The 16114-nt window shown below is 36.3% G+C and overlaps 1 protein-coding gene across 3 annotated transcripts in view; it reads left to right on the forward strand.

The window, feature by feature from the left end:
• Atf2 (activating transcription factor 2) overlaps positions 1–16114 on the forward strand; it is an 81186-nt gene that overhangs the window by 35720 nt on the left and 29352 nt on the right. For all 3 annotated transcript variants that reach the window (XM_038337073.2, XM_038337072.2, XM_038337074.2), the window contains 3 exons: positions 8726–8822; positions 12272–12390; positions 12506–12634. In XM_038337073.2, the coding sequence (XP_038193001.1) occupies positions 8726–8822; positions 12272–12390; positions 12506–12634 (345 nt within the window). The remainder of the gene's footprint in view (positions 1–8725; positions 8823–12271; positions 12391–12505; positions 12635–16114) is intronic.

The raw sequence follows: 16114 nt of genomic DNA on the forward strand, positions 1-16114 counted from the left end.
TTTTAAAATTTATGCATTTTTATGTGTATGTGTGTTCTAGAGATGCTGTGCAACCTGTTACTGGCAGCCTGTAGAGACCAGAAGAAAGCATCACATCTCCTTTAACTGCTGGTTCATAAGCTGCGTGTGGGTGCTGGCAACCCAGGCAAACTCCTGAAAGAGCATTAAGTGCTCTTCATGTCTTTATGGCAGAGCCATCACCACAGCTCTATGCATGCTAACTTTTTTTTTTGCTTGTTTTTTATTATTATTAAAATTATTGTATTTAAATTTGTTTAAATAGAAGAGTCAATGGCTGAATGTTAGAATACATGTTTGTATATGTATCATAAGAAATCGTTTTGCTGGGCATGGTGACACACGTTTAATCCTACCACTCAGGAGGAAGAGGCAGGCGAATCTCTTGTAAGTTCAAGGCCAGCCTGGTCTGTAAAGCAAGTTTCAAAACAGCCATGGCTGTTGTTACACAGAGAAACCCTGTATGGAAAAACAAAACAATAAGGAAAGAAAGAAATTATTTAAGAGAATTTCCTAGCTTTAAATTTATAGCATTTGAAAACGTTAGTGAGTTACATACGTGAGCCACCATTCCTGACTATACATGGTTTTAAATTGTTGGCTGTGTTCTCTTGCTAGAGCTTGTCCCATCATTTACTTATTTTTTCTATTATGAACTTTGAAATTAATTATAGTATTATTACAGAGCATTGTGATGAGTATCATTTTACATTACTATGTGTGCATCTCTAATTAGTTTCTTAGGCTACATTTCTCAAACTAGAATTGCTGGCTCAATATTATATAAACTGTCATGGTGGCTGAAGCACTAAGACCTTGTCTTTAAAAAACAAGGACTGAAGTGAAGCTCAGTGGTAAAGCACTTGTCTAGAATGCACATATATCTTTGGCCAAAAAGATGGCTCTCTGGGTAAAGGCAATTGCTCGAAGACTGGACCTGAGTTCAGTCCCTAGAATTCGCATGGTAGAAGGAGATCCTAACCTTGCAAATTGTGTCTTCTGACTCCCACACATTCACACAATACAAAAGAAAAAAAAAAGAAAAGGTCACTCTGCTTTTGCTTTCATTAATAGTTATTAATAATGAACTGTTTTCATCTTAAGCACTCCAATCTTGAGTATTACATTATTTTAGCCAATGATTCTGTGAGGTATTTAATGTTATATACCATCACTTACCAAAACAGCCCAGTGGATATCAGTTTTATGTGTTAAATCTTGCTGAAAGCAGCAGTGACATATTCTCTTTGTATTAAGTAGTATTTCTTAGGATGTTGAAAGTTCTACTAATTATTATTATTTTTTGAGCTAGGGCCTCACTGTGTAGCCCTGGCTGTCCTGGAACTCATTGTTCAGGCTTCAGACTCACAGAGATCTGTCTCTAAGCCCTGAGTGCTGAGCTTAAAGGTATACCCACCATGTAAATTTTTTTTGAACTTGTCCATATTGGGTTTTATGGTCTAAGTTGATGAGGACAACTGACCAGGTCTTTTCCTCTATTACCTTGCAATAATTGATTTTAGAAACACCAATTTGGTGATGATAGTATAAATTATTTTTTCTCATCAGTAAACATGTGTAATCCAAATTTTGTTCTAGCATACATAATTTAAACATACAGATTTTCACATTTTAAAATGTACTTTGTTGATAGTGTCACTTTAAGAATGACCTATAAAAATTAGCACAAAGCATTTACCTGATAATCCTTACCACAGTGTTTTTGTAAATGCTTAGCTAATTTTTAGATATTGCACAAACTCCTATTAGTCTCATTTGTATTTAGGGGATGTGCTGTTTAATTGAATAAAAGATGCAGAGTTAGATACTTAGTAAAATTCATTTACACACTCTATTTTGTTGGTAATACCTTTGCCTTTGATGTCACTTTCATTGAGAGTACTTTTGGTAAATTATTATACACTGTCAGCTGATCAAAGTGGAGATTAAATACAGTATGTACTTAGCTCAAATCTCAGTGGAGGTATATGTCTGTTAATTAGTAGCTTTCTGCTATTGAATGGAGTTCTCTTCAACTAAGGAAAAAGTTAGCAAAACAGAGCTGTTACCCACATCAAAACTTATTTATACCTACTTAACAAGTTAAATAGTAATAATAATAATATAGCATGAAAATAACTGTAAAACCACAGAATGGCTAATTCTTAGGAGGTTAATTCTGGTAAGAGATGGTTTAGCATATAAAACACATGTCATGCAAGCCTGGCAACCCTAGTTCAATCCCTGGACCCCTGTGCAGAGATGGAAGGAGAGAGCCAACACCACAGGATTGTCTCTGACCCCCCCCCCCCCCACATAGGTAACTGTGGTCTGTGTAGCACCTCACCCCACCCCAGTAATAAAATCTGAGAAACAAGAGCTTGAGCATTCATCTCATTGAACAAGGTTGGAAAGAAGTGAAAAAATTTTTTGGATAGGACCTTAACAAGGTAGAAAAAAGGCAGATGGGAGGAAGGTGAACACATAGCATCCATAGTAAATTAATGTTAAGTTCTAGTAGTTGAGAAACCTGTGTTTCCAAGGCTTAAGCTCTTGTTTCTATTGAGAGAAATACTTGGGTTTTGTATATATCATTGGAGTTGGACTTTGTCTAGAAGAAATTATATTAATTCTTTGTTAATATTGCTAGTAATAGAATTATAATTATTCTACAAAGTTTCTTTAAAAAAACCTTTTAGTTTGTCTAGGAAACAATTCACATAAATTATAAATTTTATCTCAGCATATAATAGTTACTGTATTAAGTATTTGTTTAAAAGAATCCATATCCTTCATGATATAATAAGCATTTTTCTCATTTTAACCAGATTGATTTTTCACTCAGACTCTCTTAAGTTTCTTTTTAAATACACATTTTCTCAGATGATTGTCCAAGGTCAGGTTCACCTTCACTTGTATCAGATACCAATTTGAGTATATTTTGTTCTTCATATTAAAAATGTGTGTGTGTGTGTGTGTGTGTGTGTGTGGTGTCACTAATCCCTCTGTAACTAATAGTTAAATTTGATCTTTGGATTTTGTATGATAATTCATAAATACATAACACTTATATTTTCATCTGCTCCTTTTCACTTCAGACAGTTTGCTTTCATTTTCACATTATGCAGCAGGCAATGTTAATCTATAGTGTATTAGGATAGTTGGATAGATTTTTGTTTGTTTGTTTGTTTGTTTTGGTTAGTGTTGTTGCTGCTGCTGAGCATCAGACCTAATGTCTTGTACATAGCACTTCAACACTAGACTACACCTTCAACTCCAATTGTTCCTTGAAAGTAATCCAAGCAGAGGACACTAGTAGAATAAAATTCTGAGTTAAATTTGCTTAGGTTTTACCTCTTAATTTTGACACCTTCACAGTTTTTTAAGTGTGGCTCTTATACCAAGATGAGTTTACAAACAAATGCTTTAATAATTGCCTTCTATAGAAAAGTCACATTGGGAGGTTCTGTGGAACCTAAGAGGAATCTTATGTGCAGATACTTTTCATGTGGAATGTAAAGTATAGCAATGAGAATTTTAATACAAGGATAAAAAGCAACAAACAATATCAGTAAGCTCTGCGATGTGTTCATCTTAAGAGCTTTGTTTCTGGGGTGCTTGTCAAAAGCACCACTTAACTAATTTCTCCTGATTTGGGGTGGACTCTTAAAGGATAAAGCAATAGGAAGGTAGCCTGAGTGGCAAAGAGTTGGATTGTCCCAGTGTCCACAGCTGGATAGTTAGTGAATGAAACAGATCCTTCAATATGGAGATACAGACAGGTTCTGAAGAAGTAATAATTATTTTCATAAAATAATGATTAATTTTCTATTGATGTTTCTAAGTAAAGTACATTGATTTTCTTTACTGTAGCTTAGTATTTTACTGATTTTAAGAATCAACTAATATTTTAAGGGGTTTACTTTTTCCATTAACGTTTATGTGGTTTTGGCAGATCATAGGAGGTGCTCAGCTTACTTAGAAGGTTAGACATAAAGGAAGTCTATTGTAGCGGTAGGCCAAATAATGAACATCCAGAGCACAGTGGAGATGTGGGAGGCGGAGGATGGAGAGAGGGCTCAGTAGTTAAGAGTGCTTGTTGCTCTGTCAGAGGACTGGAGTTTGCTTACAACTTTGGGCACTCTAGTATCTTCTTGATTATAGACATCTGTAGACATATACATGATCATAAATTAAAATAGCATAAGCCTTTTTTAAAAATCGAAGTTGGGTTTGTGCAGGAGTTAGGATGCTGATAGGTACTAGGTGTCGGGCTTCTCAACAGTACCATGACAATTCTAACATCCCCATTTGTAAAGCAATAGAAAAGAGTGGGGGTTAATTTAACTTCTGAACCAGGAAATGTGTAGGTGTGTCTTCTATCTGATGATTTCATTGGATAATTAATAAAGAAACTGCCTGGCCCATCTGATAGACCGGCCCTTAGGTGGGTGGAGTAGACAGAACAGGAAGAAGGAAGTGAGGTAGATGGCACAGTCAGATGCTACGCCTCTCCTAAATTAGACAGACCACCGTGCCTCTCCTCAGAGAGAAGCCAGACGCGATGAAGCTCCAGCCCAAGATGGACGTATGCTAGAAACTTCCCGGTAAGACACCGCTCATGGTGTTACACAGATTATTAGATATGGGTTAGTCAAGATGTGAGTAAGAGGCTGGAAGTAATGGGCCAGGCAGTATTTAAAAGAATACAGTTTCCGTGTAATTATTTTGGGTGTAAAGCTAAGCATGTGGGAGCTGGGCGGGACGAAAAACAGGCCTGCCCGCTGCTCGCCACACTACAGAATTCATTTCCCCTTTTTCTGTTTAAACAAAAAAGAAAAGCTTTCACTTTAACATAGTAAAATTACATATAACAAAACAGTTATCATGCAAAAATTACAGTTACAATATTTATATCTACTTTATCTTTTATCATAACAAAGGAAAACAGCTATAACTATCTATCTATTCTTCAGCTCCATCAAATACTCCAGAAGAACACAATATTACCTAAGTAAATAAGAACTAAGCAATTTCCATATAACTCTAGAAATGGTAGAGACATCTCGCTGCCTGGACAGTCACCCAAAGTTCTTTTGTATTGTTGGGGCATCTATCTTCGGCCTATAGGCCCACAGTATCCAGCAGAGTTTCCCATGAAGCAGGAAATTTCAAAGACAGTTCAGTCACTATCTGCTGTGTCCTGCAGAATGTCTCGCAGACTCTTTCATGAATCAGGAACCCAAAGAGATCATCTCACCTCTAGGCAAGTTCAGCAGTCCTCTCTCTGAGGGTTCTCTGTGTCCAGTTTATGCAATAGTCCAGGCAAGAGCAGTTTCTTGCCCAAATGGCTATCAAACTCCATAAGGAGCCTCTTCGATGCCCATCTTCCTCTTGAAGTAGATTGGTGCTGCCAGGAGCAGACATGTCTCATTGTCATGAAAAACCCTAAGTTATTAAGACATTTAAAATGCAATATTCTGTAGTCTTTGGAAGATATGAAGTATGCCTATCTAACTGAAATATATCTCTATATATCTAGAAAATCTAACTAACATGACTACAAGCTTAACTATTATCAATGATTATTCATTAGCAACCTATATTTCCTAATTATACATTACATTTTTAAATGAACTACACAATCACAATACCTTAATCGTTATTAGAAATACATATACATATAACAAAATAGACCTTAAATTTCTATCAATAAGGCAAAATTTATACCAATGTAAATTATTCATATCTATATAATCTCCCCCTTTAAATGTAAAAGAACATTTATAAACAGTATTTGGGAATATGGACGTAGTTATTTCTCTCCAAACTGCTTCCTGCTGAATGGGGACGCTGTTAATCAGATCTTTCATGGTGTAACCTGTGTGCCAGGTTCATCTCAGTCATCAGTTGGGTGAAGTAATTTTCTGAAGGCGTTCACAGCAACTTTTCAGGAGGGCGTGGTCTACCATACCATATTGGGAAAGAAGCAATCCACAAGGTCTCATTTTCTGTAAAAACAAAAGAAACTCCTTTCCAAAGCATCATGTCCTTAGATCCAAATTTTAAAGTCAAGGTATTTTCAAAATATCTATGTTGGATTAGTTCAGCAGCATTTATAAACAAATATCTTTTAGCAGCTGTTGCTCCTTCCTCAGCATTTAAACAATTCAACGAGAGCATAATAGCATACAGTATCAAGATTTTCTGTGTATTTTCCATCTTTGTGTGGCTTTATTTTAACCTCTATTTCATTTATTTTTACTTTTACTTTTTTGAGACAGGTTCTCTATATATCTTGGCCTGGGATAACTCTTTAGACCAGGCTGTCCTTGAACTCTCAGAGATCTGTCTGTCTCTGCCTCCCAGGCATTCGGATTAAAGGTGTGTGCTACCACACCTTGAAGTCACAGAGGTCAATCTCTGTCTCCCAAGTGTTGGGATTAAAGGTGTGTACCACCACAAAAAAACTACTTCCTTCTTTTTAATTTTAAGAACTGTCACCTTTAGCCTGCATATATTTTCAACACATTGTAAACCATTTTGATGTTTTCTTCGACTTTGAATCTTTCTTTTACTGTATATCTCTCTTTTTGTGACCACATGAGTCTTTAATTTACCAAACAATATCGGTAAGACTGAAGCCGTGGCTTTGACAGCTAGATCCAGCCCATTCCTTAGCTTTCCAGCCTCATGGTAGAGGTACCGGCTATAGCCTTGTTTATCACCACAACTCTGTGGCGGTTCAAGGTCCCTGCCAGCAAGCAAGCTGCAACAGTGTTAAACAACACTCAAAAGCTCCATAGTCAGGACCGCCTGCTTGAAAGAGTCAGAGTTTGCCCTGGTGGGACGGCCAAGAAAGCTGGCATTTTAAAACGGCACAGCTTTTTTCCTGCTGTGGCTGAAAACCGAAAAGCACGCAGTTAATTTTCATCAACACCGTTTAAGTGTTTCGTAGCAGGACCTCTTAAAAGAGCTGCACGGTTTTGCAGCTAAAGCTGAGTCAGGAAACCTCTCTTAGATGAGAGCGCTTGCTAGCCTCGAGCAAGCAGAGCCAAACCCGAGAAATTGCTGCAACCAAGAAAACATTCTTTATTCTTTCCCAAGCTTTCTCAAGCTTTCTGTGGATTCAGTTATCCACGTGGGCGCCATTCTGTAGTGTGGCGAGCAGCGGGCAGGCCTGTTTTTCGTCCCGCCCAGCTCCCACATGCTTAGCTTTACACCCAAAATAATTACACGGAAACTGTATTCTTTTAAATACTGCCTGGCCCATTACTTCCAGCCTCTTACTCACATCTTGACTAACCCATATCTAATAATCTGTGTAACACCATGAGCGGTGTCTTACCGGGAAGTTTCTAGCATACGTCCATCTTGGGCTGGAGCTTCATCGCGTCTGGCTTCTCTCTGAGGAGAGGCACGGTGGTCTGTCTAATTTAGGAGAGGCGTAGCATCTGACTGTGCCATCTACCTCACTTCCTTCTTCCTGTTCTGTCTACTCCACCCACCTAAGGGCCGGTCTATCAGATGGGCCAGGCAGTTTCTTTATTAATTATCCAATGAAATCATCAGATAGAAGACACACCTACATCAGAAATGAATAAAATAAATGACTGGTTCCGATTTTGGGTAAAAGTGGTGCTTGATAAGGAGCTCTTCCTAAAGGCTGACTTGTGAGCACAGTAGGTATTTAAACATGGTGCGTTGTGTCTGTTGGCATGCAATACTTACCCAGTATGCGGTGAGGAGAGGTGTGACAAAGCCTTTAAACGTGCATTCACTTTAACGTGAGCTATGATTTTAAAAATCACTCTTTTAGGTTAAAACCATTTAAAGTGATGTTGTCGTTGCTGTTTCTTTGCTGTATTGTAACACAGGAATTCTTTGTTGTTGTTGTTGTTGTTGTTGTTGTTGTTTTTTAACACAGTGTTTTTCTGTGTATCTTTGGAGCCTGTACTGGGACTTGCTTTGTAGATCAGTCTGGCCTCAAATGCACAGAGATCCACCTGCCTATGCCTTCCAAATGCTGGGATTAAAGGCATGTGTCACCACCGCCCAGCCAACTAGGGAATTCTTTACTGTGTAATATAAAGCCAGATTTCTATCTTTTCTTTCTTTTAAAAATTTTTTTTTCTTTTCTTTTTTTTTTTTTTTTTTTTTTTAAATCGAGACAGGGTCTTACTATGTAGCCCTGGCTGACATGGAACTCTATGTAGATCAGGCTGACCTCACACTGACAAAGGTCTGCCTCTCCAGTGCTGGGATTAAAGGTGTGCACCACCACACCTGACCTCAGATTTATTTTTTAATTTGCACAGGAGTCATGTTTAGAATATTCTCAGTTAAAAAGTGGTAAGTAACCTACGTCTAAGTAAAAACAGTATTTTTGTAAAGTCTTTGAACCATGGAGTTTATATTTATCTGACATAATGAAAAATGAATAGTCATTTTATTAATTTTTTTGGCCTAAGGTTTTATTTTCAAGTTAGTTATATACTATCATTTCTTATTCTTCTGTAGTGGTTTTTCTGGTTATTTAAATCTAGTATGTCTTTGTGTGCTAACAATAGATGGATTATGTTTTAGTTTATAAGTTAATATTTTACTGTTAATGGTGGTTTTACATGTTGTGGAAATTGATAATCCTTATCAGTTTTCTTTGATCAAATTGAAAATCTTAACTGTATTTTAAAACTTTTTGCCACAGCGTTTTACCAACGAGGATCATTTGGCTGTCCATAAACATAAACATGAGATGACACTGAAATTTGGTCCAGCACGTAATGACAGTGTCATTGTGGCTGGTTAGTATATGCTTTTATTAATGGCTTATATACTAGTTCACCAAGAATGTGCACAATTTTTGTGTATTCTCTGTAAATGCTATAGTCTGGTGATATCCCAATTACTTCACCTATAGTAAATGTTGGCTACATGTATTTACCCATGCGTTTCTGTGTGTTCTTTTGATCATTCATTCATTTCACTTTTATGTGTGTTTTTCAAATAACCATTTGAAGTCAGTTTTATGGAAGTTAATTAGAACCCTTGGAACATTCATGACTTTTACAAAGTGGACATTTAACGATAATTGACTTCATTGATATTTAGTGTTTCTTTTAGGTTTTCAAAACTTTATGAAGCTAATAAATGATTAAGCACTTCCTGTGGAAAAGAAATCTTTAGTAAACTTGGTCATTATAATTTTTTTAAAAATGTTTCAAATAAAATGTTTTATTAATAATACTCTGAAAATGGGGTGTAGATCAGTAGTATAGTGCTTGCCTAGCATGCACAAGGTGCTGGTTTTAATATGTAGTTGTGCAAAATAAAATAAAATACTCTTCATATAGAAGACCTAAGTTCAGTTAGTGTTTGTGTGTGTGTATGTGTGTCAACCCTATAACCATATGTAACACCCTGACCAGATCATTATTTTTCATATGTGAAACAGAAGCTCAATTCATGCATTAACTTATCGTCACTGTCCCATATGAGCTGTTTTCTTTGATGCTTCATATGTATACACATTTTTGTGTATTTGTATAATACATACTATGTGTAATTTCAGTGTATTTTTTCTAAATAAATACTGTGATAAGTTGTATCAAATTTTACATATAATTTAGCTCTTTTCTCTGCCTGTATGTGTTTCATAAATATAATTAGAATCCTTTATTTTTGTGAAGCTTAGCTTATGCTATGATTCTAGAATTAACTCGAATACTGAATAGTATTACTATTTTAAAATTATTACTTGATCTAGAGATCAAAACACCATATGTAATGTTTTGGAAAGATAAGATGTTGAAGCAATATCAGATAACTCCTCCTGTGTGTATTATAATTTTTGTAATGAATAAATGAGTGGAAACAGTTAGTGATTTGTTAAACAGTTTGAAGATGGGAACTTTTGACATATCTTCAGTATTGTAAGTAAAAGGACACAGAACAGAGTGAAGTGTGCACATCTTTGGAATATGTAAATAGTAGGACCACAACAAAAATAAAAGAACAGTAAATAAAATTAAAAACTATCTAGAAAGTGTTTTTCTGGGTACGAAAATCTTTGTTTCGTTGAGATTTACTATATCAGACATTCTCTTTGTAAACTTTTATCTCAAGAATGTTTTAAATATGGTTTCTAGAAATTACTTTTCTGATTACATTTAGTACAATATAAAATAGAACATACAGTCATCATTTTTACTAACATTGAGATAGTTTACTGTAACTATATAGATAGAATGCATGATGATAATAGCTTTAAGCAATCTGCATGTTAACCAACTGTGCCTGTGGTGACTTTTCTCAAGTCTGATGGTCCCAGTAATCTTCATCATCAATAGCAGTGATTTAGGCTTGCACATTTTTCAGACTCATTCCTCTCTTTAGTGTGGGTTGTCTTCATCCCGAACATCTTAGACAGTCCTTTAAGTTTGAACAATAGTCACTTTTATATTTAAATAATTTGGATTAAAATAGATTTAAGCTGATATGTATGTATACATAAAACCCATGTTAAAATATTATTTTTGGCTGGTCAGTGGTGCCATACGCCTTTAGTCCCAGCACTTGGGAGGCAGAGGCAGGCAGATCTCTGTGAGTTCAAGGCCAGCCTGGTCTATAAGAGGTAGTTCCAGGACAAGAAACAAAAGCTACGGAGAAACTCTGTCTCAAAAATCAAAAAATAAATAAAATAAAATATTATTTTTGGGAGATCTTTGGAGTACAGGTTAGAGATTAAATAATGAGTAAGATTATGATTTAGGAGGACCCTACAGTAATTCTGATATTGTTTACACTGAGACAAGCCTACCTGATGTCTAATATGAATGTTCAGTGAATTATTTTTGTTAAAGATACTTATACGTAGTACATGTAAGGGGTAAATATAAAATTGTAGTACCCCCTTGTTGACAGAGGTGTCTGTCCTGACCAGTCCTGCAGCTATTTAGTCCCAAAGAAACACACAGAGGTCTATATTAGTTATAAACTGGTTGGCCTAGTAGCTCAGGCTTCTTATTAACTGTTATAATTTATATTAGCCCATATTTCTTGTCTGTGTTAGCCACGTCGCTTTGTACCTTTTTTGGCGAGGCAGTCACATCTTGCTTGTACTGTGTCTGGCTTCCTCTCTATCTGGATGATGACTGCAGACTGAAACTTCCCTCTTCCCAGAATTCTTGTTACCCTGCCTCTACTTCCTGCCTAGTTGCCCTGTCTATACTTCCTGTTTGGCTACTGTCCAATCAGCATTTATTTAAAATACAAGTGACAGGGTACAGACCATTGTCCCACAGCACCGCCTATAGAGAATCAGTAATTAACAAATATCTGACCTTCAGCTAAACAGATTTTATCTTAAACCAGTTCTGTATTAAATAGACTAGATTCTGTGTATAAGTGCTAAAATTACTGCCCTAAAATGCATAAAATATAAATACATTTGAATGTACTACCAATTCTAATGTAAACAGATGCCCTCGAGATAATAAGACTAAATTGGAAGACTTAGACAAATTGTTTTTCATTCATCTGTTGTAGCTCTATAAACAGTGCATTAATAGTCAGTGTCTGTGTTAGCATACGCATCAGTGAGTGCATATTCAAGTATAGTTAAAATTACTCAGGCTGTAAGAAAGTTGAGTTCACATTCTTATTAAATTAAGCTAGAAATTTCTTTTGGCATGTGACTCTTTCATGCCAAAAAATCACTAGATTTTTTTAAATATGGTTTGCTGCATAGTAGAAATAAGGGTTTTGTTTTTTGGGGGGAACTTTACCTTGTCTTTCCTTTCAGTATTTTGATGTAAAATAGTATATTAGGCTTAAGTTCATAATACATTATGAACAGCTAGTTGAACATACCAAGATAAAGCATGCATGTGCTCTCATTAATTTTCCCCAAATGGTATTCATTTAGCAATCATAACTTTTGATGACATAACTTTAAAAAATTCTTATCACTGTGTTATATAATAGTAATTCCTCCAGAATATTCTTTATGTCACTCTAATCAGTAGTACACTAAGCATAAAAGAACTTTTATGGTTTGTGAAATTGGGGAAATATCTTGATATAAAATAAAGTGTAACCAAATTTTGTTTGTTTTAAAGGAAGACATCTCCTCAAAGAGAGAAAGAACGTGTGACTGAGTCAGTGCTACTAATTTGTCAATTTGCTAGCAACATTTTAGAATCTCAACGTGATCATTTATATTTGTGTACTTACTTCTTGACATTTATTTCAGATCAGACACCAACACCTACAAGATTCCTAAAAAACTGTGAGGAAGTGGGTTTGTTTAATGAATTGGCGAGTCCGTTTGAGAATGAGTTCAAGAAGGCTTCCGAAGACGACATTAAAAAAGTGCGTCAACCATAGAATGTAAAAAGAATACTTGTGACGGGAAGCATGATAGTGCTTGCTTCTCGATTGGCCATTTTTTAACTTTTTACAAAGTTTTCTTTATTGTTTGCATTAGATGCCTCTCGATCTGTCCCCTCTTGCAACTCCCATCATAAGAAGCAAAATTGAGGAACCTTCTGTTGTAGAAACAACTCACCAGGACAGCCCTTTACCTCACCCTGAGTCTACTACCAGTGATGAGAAGGTTAGAGCTGTGGAGAAGATTACCGACATGCCTTTGTTCATTGTTTATATTTGTGGGTGTGCATGGCATGTGAAGGGCAGAGGACAACTTGTAGGAATAAGTTCACTTCTTACACTGTATAGGTCCCAGGGATTGAGCTCATTCTTTCAGGCTTGGTGATAAGCACCTTTATCCACTGAGCTATCTCACTATTCCCAAACTTGATTATTTTTAATCTTTATAAAACATTAACAAAATTTTATAATTCACTGTTGGATTGTACAGTATATAAACAGGTATCTATATATATGTATGTATGTATGTATGTATATATACCTGTGTGATTACTTAGGGAAAATTTCACCTTCATAAGTAATTATCTTTATTAAATAATGTCAATTAAAAGAGAACTACAACCCATTTAGAAAATAAGGTGCAACTTTAAGATCTGAAAAATCAGCACAACTGAAACAATTTGAACAGGATAGTCAAGAGTGAGTAATTATTACTTCACAGTATATATTTTATATCAACAATGAATGCTATTAGTAACCTGGGCTTCTTGGGCTATCATTATGTGTTGAGTTGTATTATAATGTGTACTTGATCACTTTTTCACTTGGAAAACACAAACAGTAACTGCATTTATTAAGTGCCTGCATGTAAAGAGACAGTGGCAGTGTTCCTTTTTAAATTGTCACTATAAAATCATAATAAGAATAGATTTCTACTGTGAGAATATAATTATGTATTGCTGACAGGGATATATCCTAACAGATGTCTCAGCAATATCATCTTTCTATCAAAGCATAATGCATTTACACAAATGTAGACTGTAACCTTCTACATACATACATGTTACACCTGGCATTCCCATGTTATAAACCTGTACTACTTGATGCTACTGTATTGACTATATAGGTAGTTATACCATTACTGATATTTGTATTTAAACATAGAAAAGGCACAATTAAAAATGCAGACAGGGAAGATGGTTCATTGAGTAAATCTTGTTCCCTAAGGCTGAATTTGAGCCCCAGAGCCCACATAAGAACCAGATGCAGTAACTCAAGCACCTGTAATTTTTTCGTGCCCTTAAAGGGAGATGAAAGGCAAGGGTAGGAAAATCTCCAGAAACTCATAGGCCTGCTGCCTAGTTTACACCGTGGCAGAGAAACTGTCTCGAGCAAAATAGAAAGGTGAAGACTCACACCCAGAGGTTGTTCTTTGGCTTCTATGTGTGCATGCCTGCACCCCCCACAACTATGTACACGTACTCTTATGTTCATATGTTACAGACCTACATACACCAAGCAAAAAAAACACTCAACAACAACCAGGTCACCAGTATAAAAAAGTACAAATGGTGCACTTGTATAGGCTCTTACCATGAGTAGAGCTTACAGATTGGAATTTCCACTGCCAGACTTAAGTGAAGGAGGGTCAAGTGCATGTGAAGACCTAGGCTTACTTTATACTACTGTAGGCTTTTCAAAACACTGTATGTAGACTAATAAATGTATCTTTAATTCTTTAAATAAGAAATTAACCTAGCTTACTGTAACTTTTATAAAGTTCATTTTTTAAACATTTTGACTAATAACATTTATCTTAAATCACAGACAGATGGTATAGGCACATAATAATCCCTTATTATATCCTTATTCTGTACTACTTCTTCCCCCAGTAAATACTGAACTGAACTCATACCAAGCAGGTACCCTGCCACTGAGCTACATTCCCAGCCCCAAACCTCAGAAATCTTGAAGCTAAGTACATACTCCCATTCATTAGAGATTTCCCAAAGTCATAACTTTTAATGATTATACTTTGTCATTATCTTGATATATTTAATTATCTTTTTTTCTAAACATATGTCATTCCCACATTTATTACAGTTATTAAACAGATCCTGAGAACAATCTTATTCCCCTCAGAGCATTCCTTCCTCTTTACATTTATCAGTTTTCATCCTTTGTGGCTACTTTATCATCTTCAGGGCGCTCCTTCTGCACTCTTAGTCCTCGCTTCCTTTTAGTAGTACACAGTCATGCTGCGTTTAGTGAAATCAGTTTTGGACCTCCTTTTCTGTTTAATTTTCTTTTAGGTATATACCAGTTATTCCCAAATATATACCAGGCCACGCATCCCTCCTGACTGTGAGACTTGTATCTAGTTCTGTGTTGGCATCTCCTGTGCAGTGTCTATGGAGCATCTTAGATGTCTGAAACAAAGGCCTTATTTCTTTCCTCGGTTTTCTCTTCTGAGGCGTGTTGGCATAGCTTTGTGATTCCTGCATTAGGAAGATGTTGTCAGGAGTATTGCAAGTTTAAGGCTAGCCTGTGCTACTAATTATATTTTAACCCTCCTGGGTTGTGTAGCAAGCTCCTGTCTCTCCCTCCTACTCCCCTCCCTGTGCAAAACCACCCCTCCAACAAAAGAAAGAAAACTATGTATCCATCTACTTATTTAAGCCAATCATTTAGGTGTCACCTTCAATTCTTTTTTTTTTTTTTTTTTTTTTTTGGTTTTTCGAGACAGGGTTTCCCTGTAGTTTCTAGAGCCTGTCCTGGAGCTAGCTCTTGTAGACCAGGCTGGCCTCGAACTCAGAGATCCGCCTGCCTCTGCCTCCCGAGTGCTGGGATTAAAGGCGTGCGCCACCACCGCCCGGCCACCTTCAATTCTTTTTAACTTGACTTTGAAACCAGTAGCAAATCTGACTAGATTTTCTAACACAGTAAGTTTTGAGTCTTCCTGTTCTGTGTTCCCTGTTGTGTTAGCTGTCATCTCAGTCGGATCACGAACACCCCACTTCTCTTCCCCACCTCCAGTGCTGCGGACAGAATCAAGGGCCTCGAGCATGTACTCTAGACTACCGGACGTTACTGATCTGTTTTTCTTACAAAACACAGGGCTTCTTTATTTTGCCCAATCTAGTTTCATATTAATAATATTCTTGCCACAACTTCCCAAGTTCCTGGGACTGCATATAGGTGAATGGCACCATGCCAGGCTAAAACTTGTTTCTAACCTGCTCCGTACCTGATCTGTTTCCCTAAGTTCTGGATGAGGGAACTTAAGAACTCATTGAGTCCTTCTTTTCCCAGCTCAAAGTCTTTTAGAGAATTGTTAGTTAAGGGAGTTTTTATTCATTCCTTAGGAAAAGCCTCTGATCTTGACTCTTCTACCCATCCATCCTCACTTCATGCTACTCTAGTCATCAAATATTCCAAGGTTTTTCCTTGGAATGTGCTGAAAAGCTGTAGTTACAATGTTACCAATTTCTCCTTCCAAGTATCTTAATAAGACTTTAACTGTAAGTAGCAGCATAGAGGCAGGTTCAAAAGAATATGCTAGTTAATGAGTTCTGGGTAAGGTCCTTATCTTTCTTTTGTAATCTGTAAAACTATGGAAGAATATTAAGAATCATCCTAGCTAATTTATAAATTCTATTTCCCATTAGTTTTGGAAGCTCTCAGCAGTAGTTAGTAAGTTTGTATA

The sequence above is a fragment of the Arvicola amphibius genome, chromosome 7 (assembly GCF_903992535.2).
Source record: "Arvicola amphibius chromosome 7, mArvAmp1.2, whole genome shotgun sequence".
NCBI classification, from domain to species: Eukaryota; Metazoa; Chordata; class Mammalia; order Rodentia; family Cricetidae; genus Arvicola; species Arvicola amphibius.